Here is a 12,584-nt window from a genome sequence, read left to right as displayed (position 1 = left end):
AAAGATTGAAACTAAATATTTTTTTGTTTCGAAGTTGAAATCAAGGCATATTCACTGCCAAAAGTCAGTTAAAAATTTTCCATATTATTCGTTATTTCTTATTTTATTCAAAGTTTTTGGTCAAATTCCAAATTTTCTCTCAAACCGTACACTTTTTTTTAGTATAGATAGTATTTATTTACCTCATGATATGCTGCAAAACCTAATTAATCAGGAATTTCTAATTTTATGTACTTTTGTCTCCGATTGTACCTCCCAAACATCCTTAAACTAGATTCTAAACATCAACTGGACGCAGATCAAGAGGTATCATAAACGGAGTAGTACAACTTTGGAAACTATTGTGTAGTTTTCTGGGATTATGGACAGCGGATTTTGGAATTTTTTTCTTCCTGATATTTCGCGGCAGACATTCTCAAAGATTGACTGTAGATGGTGTAATACAAAGTAATTTACCGTCATCAAATAGCACGATAAAATTATATTTCTAGTTTCTAAAATAGACAAATTTGTCGCCAATTTTTTACCAAATCCAAAAATTTGTCGCCTCAGCCTGTTTCTAGTAAATAGACAAAATGCTTTCCTGATATTAAGCTAACACAACACATAGCGTACTTCTAAATGGACATACAAAAGTACTGTAAAGGCTTTAATTTGTCGCTAAAAATGGTACTTTTGTCTATTTTGTCGTTAGCCTATTCTCGAACTGTTCAGTGAAAAACAAATGGAGAGTCGCCAAGCCACTTCACATAACGTATCTGGAGATGGAAATGGTATAGAAAAATACTGTGAGGGACTGGCACTGGCACTACGCATATAGAGTGTCCCGAAATAGAAATGTCGCAGAAAAATACTGTAAGTTGACACCATAATTTGTCGCTAATTTGTCAGTATGGATAGCTCTCCAATCGTTTTTCGAGGCTGGACTCGTGGCTAACTGGGTACAAGTACCACCCTTAAGCGACAAATTATAGCTCTTGCAGTATTTTTCTACACCATTTCTATCTCGAGATACGCTATGACTAGTGGTGTAGTGTCAATTTGACGACTCTTAGTTCGTTTTTCAATTGACAGCTGGCGAATATAGTTTATAGCGACAAGATGTGATTAAGTACTTACTATCTTTTAGCGACAAATTATATCCCTTACGGTATTTCTTTACGCCATTTCTATTCCTATATGCAGTGCCAGATTGATATTAGGCTAAAATTTCATCTATTTTCCAATGATAGGCTGGAGCAATAAGTATTTGGATTTAGTGACAAATTGATATAAGTGGGCTTTGAAAATGCCTTGTTAATATCTGATGTCACTTGTTCTTGTGTCCAATTCAGGTGCGCCATCTGTATGTTTAGCCAACGAATTAAAGGGATGAAAATATGGAACCATGACAATTAATCCCATAAAAAATATGGGATACGTATTGCTTCGTTCAAATATTAAATTCTCATGCTGAATAACAACTTGCCCAGCAAGAAAAGATTCCTAAATTGATTTGTTTTGACATGTACTGCATACTGAGATCTCGTCTCTCGCATATGTGAAAGCCCATGAGATTTTGAACTAGCTATACCTTAATATCACCAATTTTTTAATAGCCGATGTACTAGGAAGGTACGAGGTGCATCAAAAAAGTCGTCTTTTGTTTCGTAATGTTTGTAATCATATCGCCAGGTTACAGCCAACCGGTATAAAAAATCGACAACAAAACAAATTTTGCGTTCCTTTATTTCTCATTCTGATGTTGCAAAATTGGTTTCATCGCCGAATTGTAATCAACAACTTGTTAATAAAGCAAAACCAACCACCAGCGCTCTAACAAAGGACAAGGTCACCGCCAAAGCAACCAAAACAAAATTGGTCAAATAATAATCAACAAAATAAAATTAAAATTAAAATAAAATTAAAAACGAGATAGGTAGAAGTTCGACGAAAGCGGATTCTGATTCGTTTTTTCTAAAATACTCGACCAATCAGGTTCATTATGTCGATAACGTTATTTATTGATTGTTGCAATTTTGAGTCTTGGGTACAAACATTCTTTGTACTACGTTATTAATATTACTAATAGATGCCCTTTGATTGCTACTAAGTTAAACACTGTTGCGCACTGTATTTTCCTGGATTTTAACAAACTTGTTAGAATTTGTTAACGTTAATGAAATTAAAATCTTTTAATTAATTTTGGACTTGAAAAGCTGCTAGAAGAATCCGTTCTCTTTATTTGAGGAGATGTATATAAACCAAATTGTTCTGTTTCAATCACTTCCATATATATGGTCTACTATGGTTTGATTCTTGAAGTATATCCTTCGAACAACGCGACCTTTTTTAAACGTTTGTCAAATAGATTTTTTTTATGTAAAACTATCTAAAACTGTAAATGGGGGCTAGACATACATGACGAAAATTGTCTTTCATAGGAAATACGTCATCTTCAGTTAGGTTATTGCATGCAGGTAATAGATATTGATCCGTTTGTTTATCCTTTTCTTCGATCCTTTAAAAATCAATTTTTTACCAGACGCCTTCCTCTACAGAGCCATAAGGTTTCTGAACAGTCCCTTATTATATTTGTCACCAATAATTTCGAATACTACTAAGTATTTACTTAATCCATTCTTTATGATGTCGGGTGTCAAATAGAAATAGAAATACAGTGGAATTCGTTGATTATAACTCCGCCTATATTTACCAACCGCTTAATATGAAGTAATTGTAGTGTTAAGTTTGGTTTTCATATTAAATTCTTTATAGGAATGTTTGGATATAATGACTCCGTTTAAAATGACATATCGTTTATTATGACTGATTCTCAAGAAATCATATCCGGCTATAGTGACCCAAATGATTAATAATAACATTTTCGCTTATTTTTCTGACCCTTCTTATGTATATTGATACTACAATTCATCGTTCTTTTTCTTTTTTCGTTAATAAATATAACAATTTGTAGTTTTTATCTCTATTAAACTAATTAACTAACCAAAATAGAAAGTTGTTTATTTTCTAAGACTATGCTTTGTATGACGTGTTTGTCATTTCCCTTCGATGTCGTTATAAGCGGATTTTACTGTAATACTTTTGTGTAAATGTTCATGAAATTAGTATTTTTCAGTTATTTTATTATTATTTTTAGGGTTTTTACTACGTCTTATAATTTTAAACAGAAATGAGAAATTAATTTTGTTTTAATAAAAACTGGGACGTCCCGAATTGGTCGACGAAGTAGCTTTGTAAAATCGAATTAAACGAGAGAGAAAGAAAGAGAAAATTCCGAGAATGTTTTTATTATCCACTTTGAAGTTACCCGTTTTTAAAAGTTTTCCTTCGACTGACTCAACGCTCCAATCTTCCACTTATTTTCTGCGGAAACACTAAGTGCTATTGTTTTTATATCGACATCTACTTATTTCGTTAAGGAAAAGTTTCCTTCTATAGGAAACCTGCAGCTGGTGTGTAAGCAAAAGAATTCCGCTAATTCTTTTTTTGTTGCTCCAAAACCCCTTTCTTTGAACTCCCAATCTCTCTTCTAATTGTATCAGCCACGGTCTGTTACTCTTTGAAAATGTGTTATATTAAAATATCGGGGACTCTTTTGTTTACCAAAGGCTTCCACAGAAAAGATTTTTCTTATTAAAGATTACCTTTCATTTTATTATCATAATTATCTATATTTAACTTTCACCATTTTTTGGGTAGGTACCCACTATTTATTGACTAGCTCACCCATATCACAAAATCTTAAAACAATTCACATGAAAATATAACGTACCTACTAATTAAAATTTTAGTGCCTCATTCCTTCTCAAGCCCGAATTTCTTAGTGGATTACTTCACTTATAAATATAAGTATCTATATGCTATAATTTAGTACTTTTTAAATGTAATGTAAAATTATGCTCTCTTGTCTGGAGCATTCAAGTGTCATATCTTCACTGAAAAATGGTGAAAATAATTCAATAGGTTTGAAATGTATTGCTAGTAAACAAAAGTTAAGTGACTCCAATTCCTGTGCCAAAACGTGGCAAGCTGGAAGGAGAATGTAAAGAATTATACACTAAAAAACAACTGGGTGACAACCAGAAAATTACAGTAGCTTTAGCGATAATTTGGTTTGCAATGACAAGAAATCTTATTATAATACCAATATTTTTCAAACTTATTAATTTATTTCATGCATTTTTTGGTGTAGATGTACTAGAATGTTCGAGAGATGAAAGCATAATTTTACAACATACTGGATGTAACTATATCGATGTTGGAAATGGTTCTTCCATAAGCACTTGAAAAGCACTAAATTATAGCGTATTTACTTTTGGAAACAAATTCATTTACTAAGAAGTTTTCGCGTTGGTGTTACCTGAGGTCCCAATGTTCTTAGAAGGAATGGGGCACTAACTACTAAAAAAACACTGAATTTTCGTTTGAATTATTTTGGGATTCTGAGACGTCAGCGTGCTAGTCGATATACAGTATCTTTTGTTTTACTCATAAGTGACATATTTGTAAAAAAAATGTACAAAAACGGTCCCACTCTCCTTGTTCCTAGTGAGTCTTGGAACAAGGGGGTGTTTCTAGAAGATTGATTTCTGACAAATTTCTTAAACCAAATAAATTCCTAACACTGTATAAAAACTGTAAAAAAACAAGGGTAGTTTTCCAATTCATGAATTTTTAACGTAGTACAAAGTGTCATCGCGAAGATCAAGAGCGTTGGCTACAGTAGAAGAGAGGGTGAATTAGTGCGGCTAAATGAGTACACAATTTAAAAATGAATAGCAAAGAACAAAAATGCTTTTAAGCTCTCTCTTAGCTTTGTTAATCGATGGACATGGTGTACAACATCGGGACGGGGGTAGTGCGGCCGTCACCACTCACTCCTACCCCCCCTTACGAAAAAAAGGCGCCTTTGAATTTTTAAGTGCATTCAGACAGAGATTGATTATGTTCCGCGTACCATCATCAGAAGAAATATTTTTCGATTTGGGGTTAAAGGGTTGAAACGCCTCGAATCAGGCCAGAAAATAATAGCTATCTTTGATGTGATACATTTCATCTTTTTTAACCGCGTCTCATCATAGTTGACTACGAAAATATACTCTGCGAGTTCAACCGTTTATTATACCGGGTGGCGCAAAATTGTTTTCGTAGATAAATTCGTTTTTTTATAACAGCACGTTTCATTCAAATCTAATATTATGAAAAAGGTTTTTTTTTCTGTGGTTATGTACCACATAAGAAGGAATTCAATCACTTATTCCAAGTGTTTTATCAATTGTATGGCACCTATCAAAACTGCGTCCCTTTTATTTGAACTAATCATAAAAATATCTCATCTTCTTGGCTGTTTATTGTTTTGTTTTTTTTACTAATCTAACTAAAACTAAAATAACAGGAAATCAATAATTTATTGTACAATTGTTGTCACACTGCTGGTGTGTGTTCTAAATAATCATTTTATAACAACTGATGCCTAAAATGTCATCTGTCTTTACATAAATATGTCATAAATTTGGTTTCTAAATCGTAAATTTATTAAGGGGAAATATGAGCCACAAAACTACTCAACACATAACAATTTATTCTAAAAAAAAAAAAAGAACAAATGACATGCTTCGATGGAAAACATAAAAGCTCAGTCAAAAGCCAAGTACGTTTTCAATTTTGACGCCACCCGGTAGACAAACGTTCGCCCGTTTCTTTTTCTTTCGGTTCACGGGTTAGTAAGAAGCATAATTAATGATGAACATGCAGAAAAAAAAATGGCATCAAAAATCATTCGACGTTCACAGACAAAACAAACCAAACGTATAGCGCACGCAAGTTTTTACTTTCTTTCTTACGTTCTTCCTACAAAAATTTAATGCTTACTGGCAACACCCGACGCGTTCGGATCCTTGTGCGTATGCTTCATATGCTCCATGAGGGCTTCGCCACCGAGGAACATCTTATGGCACAAAGGACACGTCGTCGCATTCGGACCTCCAATGAGAGCAGCATGCTGCTGTAAAAAAAAAACACACACTGAAAATCATCCTGAAATTATTCGAAATATAAATAACACAGGGTGTGTAACAGGAATAATAAGTGCCTAGATTGAGATTACAGAAGGTAATAGAGCACTATAAAACATAAATATTAAGTGCCGAAATGTTTCTATGTCCGAAAGTTAACCGTTTTCGAGAAAAAGTACAGATAAATTCAATTCCGGCGCTGGTAAAGAAGTACGGTCCGCAACGTCGCACTCAATCACCTCGTTATTATCAACTTTGGTGTAATATTTGTTTTGCATTCTTTTGCTTTTGTATTGTTTTTTTGTATGTATATTATTAAATTGTTTGTTTATCTTAGACGTTTAATAATCGGCAATGTTTACATTATCCATTTTAAGTGGCTGCAATGTTTTTATTGCACTACGCTATTCGGTAGACACCTATGTTATGTTGTCAATTCACGCACAGGGCCGGCTTCGGTCTTTAAATGATTGTAACTGTCTTAGAAAAAGTTTTGGTTCTATGTAGCCTGTTAACGAGGTTCAAAGAACTCAGACTACTGACTACCACAAACTTTTTGTGGTCAATTTTAACAAACACGTCAATGAAGACATAAAAAAGACTTATGTTTGCGACATTGAATGGAAAGATACGTTTGATGACAGAGCCGGTCTAGCAAATGTGTTTCGCTATAAGCATACGAAAAAAGTTGATGTGACCATTGAATCGTTATGGGCGGGATGTAGGTCTAGTCCAGTTGGCTGAGTAAGTCCGCTCGTTTGTTTCCTTAACCGACTCTATTCGCTATTGTCACTGACGCGTGTCGGAAGCAATGCCATTTAGAAACAATGCAGCAGCAGCGCGTCGCTTGGTCTACCGTCGCGCCGGTACTTCCCGCGTAATTGCGGGCGCGCGGGTATGATAAAAATCTTCAAGTATGTGCCTACATACGTATGTGTTGAATTGAAACGAATGTATGTGTGCGTCTAAGTATTTATTGTGAAGACCATCCTTGCGCCCATTTGTGCCGCTCGACATTAGCTAGCGCTCCTCCCTGGCAGGAGGCAGGCGCAGGCGGCGGCGCGTCTTTTTTATTTGCAATTTTTTCACGCACGCGATTTCCGTTGCCGCCTACTTCCTCTTTCGCGAAAAAATTCGCCGTGAATGGGTGAGAGGGCAAGCGCGGCCCCACTAAATATCTAAACACACGAGTACTTGCGCTATCGTTGCCGTCTCATTGTAATACGTTTTGTAAGGAGGTATTGAATATTAATATTGTCTACGGTTTGACAGCGCCTACCGTTGGTTTGCACGGTGGAATCGCTTTTAACAAGGAGAAATCACTTTGATTGGTTAATTTAAAAAAAAGTTAGAAGCACGTTTAAAATGTGGTGTCCCAGGAGGATGTCGAGAATGCCGTGGACAGAAACTCTTTGAAATGAGGACGTATTAGGAGAACAGAGAGCGTTATGGAAGTCAGTAAGAAATGGGTGAAACAGGTTGATAAATTGTACCTTCTTAGACATGAGGGATAAGCTAGATAGTAGGAAATAGTCACCAGATATGTCTGGGATAATTTTCCAAAAGTTGCCCTTTGGAACATCACAAGAAAAGCAGATATCTGGATCTATCCAATGATATATTTGTCACTTTCCTTTTTTTTTAATATGTTTAATGTCAACTGAATTTTCCTCAATTTCTATCGATTGGTTATCTAGTCCTTTACAAAGATTAATTAATCGATATTAGTTCGTGAATGTATGAATAATTTTTATATAAAATACCCCTAATTTCTAATAGCACCTTTCTGGGAATGTAGTCTACCTATGCCAAAAAATTTTCTCCTTTAAATTTATGATAAGTACGTAAGTACAATTAGGTTTTTGGTTATGTTCGAGAAAAACTAAAATTCCAAGTTCTATGGAGTGGATTCTTTTAGAAATCCAGAGGTTTTCAATTTTCGATTTCTCATCACCAACAACTATTTCACGGAAAAAAGATTAAGGTGCACTTGGCGAGTTTCTTTGGAGCGGATTCTTACAAATGATCCTAATGTTTTGCATACCAGATGCTTCTTCGTCATCATTTGAGTCTATTCCGGACTAGGAGTAGTTTACGAAAACATTAGGGAAGCGTAAAAGTTAATGGAGTGAATATTAATGCTTTAAGATGTACCGATGAATCCCGTTGCGAAAACAGATGTAGACTTTCAACGTCTCTTCTTTTTTCTCTTTCAAAGGAAAATGAGAAACGTTGGCAAAACAAGAAAGAACTGTCACCAAATAACTAGTCCTTTTCGTTACTAGAACAGAAGATCAACCTGGATTTAAAATTAACAAGGGAGTCTCATACTATGATTTTGATCAAAACATTCTTGAATTTTTACATTTTTTGTGAACAGTCACGAAGTTCGTTTTAATATTAAGTCGAACTTTTCAGTTTTATTGTATTCGTTTAAAGGGGTAAATACTGGCACGCACCTACACCCTTTGTAGGTGTAGGTGCGCCCTTTCCAATAACTAGAACAGTAATGTAATATAGGTCTACTATCTCTGCCACCCCTTTACTCTTGTTTTAGCCTCTAATATGTCCCTGACTAACTCTTCATGTCTCATTCCAATGCCCCTCTTCATATAAGCATGTTTTTTTTGTGTCGGGGTTCTCTAAAAACTTCACTTCTGTAGACACTAACTTGGGCAACATTAATTTCGTCTTTTCATCTGTTTCGCCGTTCTCCCAGTAATGAAAACGCAAAAAATCGTCGCATCGTCGGGATTAATATTCCTTCCCGAATTCGTACCGCAGATGCGTGTTCGAGAAATACGCGACGATTAAAAACAAAATCCGAGTCGAAAAATCCTTGTGCAGCGGCGGTCGCGAAGTAACCAGCTAATAAACGAAACCCCGAACCCTTTGCGTTCTTACACTCCACCACGGCTGTCAGAGTGCGGCGCGGCGTTCGCGGCGGCGGCCGCCCTCATTATTTTTTAAGGATTAGCAACGGACCCTCGGCTAATCGTAACTCTTTCTTTCCCCTAAAATTTATTTCTTTGGTTATTAAACGATGAGAACGGGACACCTGGGCTTCTTTACCTATGGACTCCAGATACCTAAAGCTACGAATGATCCAACGATACCTATGCTGTCGAGTCGGGAGACGGGGAACGACGACAAGGATGCTGACGATGAAAAGTGTCAGGGCCAGACGGTTGTTTGCATTTTTGCTAATGAATAATTTCTATTTCTATTACCCACAAAATAATCTCCATCAGAAAGATGTGGTTCACACTTTTGCTGCTATCTCTGCTATCTTAAGAAGCAGCAGATTTTGATCAATTTTTTTTAAATTGTTTTTCTTAGAACTTAGACGCTTCTACCTTATCTTCAATAAGAATTATAAGAATATTGCTATTTAACATGAAACTTAGGAAGTGTGCATACATGTATAGACGACAACGATAATCGCATTTGTGTTTGCTCTCCTGCTATTGTAAAGATAGTTAAGTAATGCGGGGCGCTTTATATACTTCCGCCTCACCGTAAAGTAACTGACAGCTGCTGATTCTGTGCAGTTGTGGAAATCGGCGAGCTCCTTCTTCTTAACCACAAAAAGGTTTCTGTCAGAATGTATAGGAAGGCTAAGAAATCAATTTATTTTGTTTTTTTTTTAATGAAAAACATTTTCCAATCCAAATCCTCCAGTTCGACATTTGCAAACCGAAAAATATAAAATAAATCAGGCAGTTTTATGTAAATATTTTTGGAGCACTTGAATGTCGTCACTGCTTGTCCTTCGTTATCTCTGAAGATTACGAACCAAAATAAAATTTTACTATTTGTTTTAATCCATTTTCCTTAATAGCGTATTTTATAAGGTATTGAATCCCTGCCGTTGTTTTTTTTTTATGATAATGTTATCCTGTGAACAACGGCATTACACCTAGGTATAAAAATAGATAATATACCTAAAAGCTCCAGGAGCTTAAAAATGTACCAGTTTTGACACTTAAAAAATCGTTCAGACAAGAGCGAACACTTAACAATTCGTTGGTAATGAGAACAATCATTTTTAATTTATCCCCTTCGGGACGTCTTTTTTTCCCTCTCTCTCTCTCTCTCTCTCATTTTTCAACGGTAGTCGCTCGTCTGCCACCTAGCGACGACGCACACCATTCGTCGCCTACTACGAACAAACAATGACAACGAAATAGAGCCTCTAGAGTCTACAGTGTAAGAGATTCTTCAAAAATGCAATGCCAATTCACAATAAAACTTCAATATATTTTAATATTGGTCAATACGGCACGGAGAAGTTAGTGTAGGTAAATACATATTACTCAGATGCATGTGGCTCTGGATGAGTGCGAAACAAGGACGGTGGACGGAGCGCAAAAGAAGAGTAAAAACTAAAAACTTTTGGGTGTTTCATTCCCACCAGCCAGTAATGCTGGTGGGCGGGCAGTCCCTCCGGACTATGCCGGAAAGTAGGGCGGAAGGCCCTCTTCAGCCTGCTTTCAGGAATCGTGGGAATGGGTGGGTAGTGGTTCGGGTGTGAAGGATGAGACGGACGAAATGAAGATAGAAGATAATGAAAGATTATCTGTGGAATATTACTGCCCCAGCATTTACCTAAATGATCCAAGGAAACCACAGAAAAACTTGGACCAAGGCAGACGGACCCGGAATCGAACCGGCGCCCTCCCGAATGCTAAGCATTGGTCTAGACCTCTAGGCCATGCCGCTTGGTAAAAGAAGAGTATGAGATGCAGGGTTATAAGCGAGTGATGATAAAGCCGTGGATAGAAATGGTTTAGAGTGCGCCCTACTACAATTTTGAAAGAAGGGAAGGGGGAAACTAGGGCCTAACGGGGTTAGCCACACTTCCTCACGTGGACCCCATTTGCACATCACTATGAATGTTGCATGTAGCCCTTGTGAGGAAAAATAATTGATATCCGTTTTAAAAAGAAATTGGGAAAATCAATAACACCAGCTGATAATTTTCAAATATGCCACACTAGCAGATATCTACAATTTATCTAAGAAGAGTTCCTACATTTAATGGTTGTCCAATCAAACCCCTATAGGGCAGATGGTAACATTGCTACACTACACATGTGGTAGATTTGCCTCATAATAAGTTCCTTATGTAAAGACAGTATCGAGGAATCTACGGGGTTGTTTGAGGCATGTCCCTGTAAATTCTAATCGGAAGGAGGTATTGGTAAGAATAGGAGAACAACAGTGCCTCTGTTTATGTCAATAAGGAAAAAGTTAGATAGGATGGTAGGACACCTTTCTGAGACAAGTTAGAGACATATTAAACACAACAGGAGTAAAGAGCGGCAGAGGAAGACTTATGTAGATTAAATTTCTGTTCAGTTATTTGAGAAGTGCAAGGTGATAGGTTAAGGGTTCACCGGGCTCATTCGCATTAAATACATTTGCCTTCTTTTCGTAATAAACTTATAGACTTATATAAGAACAAAGGCTTTCACGGCCGGAATCCATAGTAGAATGAAGATTCGGGCTATACGGCCGTGGTCTAAGTGAACTATTCTGTCCAGACGTTTCGTCGGCTACTGCGGCAGACATCTTCAGTGGTAGTGACAAGTATCATTTAGACCACGGCCCTATAGACCGAATCTTTATTCTATTATAGAGTTATAGTAACATACATCTAGTAATAGTTGTGAAGTAATAAATACAATTAAGAATAAATGCATTTGTTTGAACTGTTTTGTGTGTTCTACATGCGTCCATCCCTTTTACGGACAAAACGTTGTAATTAACGTAGCACGAGCCGATTGTCAGTCAGCGCATTTTTATTCACCCCTTTTCCCATTCTCGCTCTCGATTATGACTCATCATATATATAGGTCAGAGTTACCCCTTTAGGGTCCCTGCTGTCATCGACTCTCTATTTTTCAGCTGACTACTACCAGTTGACCGTGAAAAATTAAGTTGGCGCGCGAGATATCGCGACGAATCGATTTACGAATAGTAATTGAAAAGGAAGAATAACTAAAACGGATGTGAACAAATGATTCTCTATAATAAGACGTGTTACCACTTTCTTAACAGTAGAATTAGGAAATAGTATTTATGAATACGAAAAGAAGACACCGATAGACGCACGAGCAGAACTGAGAGAGATCTAGAACTAGAACAACCCACATCCTTAGCTATTTGCGAACAGTAATCTAATCTAGTCGTTCCTGAGGGAAAGGATCATGACAAACAGGCTTACAGATGAAGACGAGTAACAAAATAATGATGTAAGGGTTCTGGAAACTAGTACCTACATAATCATTTGTAGGAATGAATAGAAACAGATACAGTAGATATGTTATGTGGGACAAACCGAAGCATTAATAAAAAAAAATCGGTTGTCTGTAAAGTCGGTTTACTGACTATAGTCGAACGTGACAACGTCATAAGAAAATACTGATGGAATGCTTTCATTTTTCAATAGAAAATTTTAATTTTATTTGTTTGATAGATATTTTGTATGGATATAGAGAAGGAGGTAAATGGAAATGTATTATTGTATAGCAGCTGTCCACGCGGACGCATCGCTCACTCAAG

The 12,584-nt window shown here is 36.4% G+C and overlaps 1 protein-coding gene across 17 annotated transcripts in view; it reads right to left on the bottom strand.

Annotated features, from left to right (window-relative positions):
* Positions 1-12,584, bottom strand: part of LOC108732440 (zinc finger protein 37) — a 190,593-nt gene that overhangs the window by 9,100 nt on the left and 168,909 nt on the right. For 12 of the 17 annotated variants that reach the window (XM_025978372.1, XM_025978374.1, XM_025978376.1 and 9 more), the window contains one exon: positions 5,875-6,007. In XM_025978372.1, the coding sequence (XP_025834157.1) occupies positions 5,875-6,007 (133 nt within the window). The remainder of the gene's footprint in view (positions 1-5,874; positions 6,008-12,584) is intronic. The other 5 variants (XM_025978375.1, XM_025978378.1, XM_025978379.1 and 2 more) reach the window with 1 other exon arrangement.

The sequence above is a fragment of the Agrilus planipennis genome, unplaced genomic scaffold (assembly GCF_000699045.2).
Source record: "Agrilus planipennis isolate EAB-ADULT unplaced genomic scaffold, Apla_2.0 scaffold6, whole genome shotgun sequence".
NCBI lineage: Eukaryota > Metazoa > Arthropoda > Insecta > Coleoptera > Buprestidae > Agrilus > Agrilus planipennis.
This window is presented reverse-complemented; position numbering and strand designations above follow the sequence as displayed.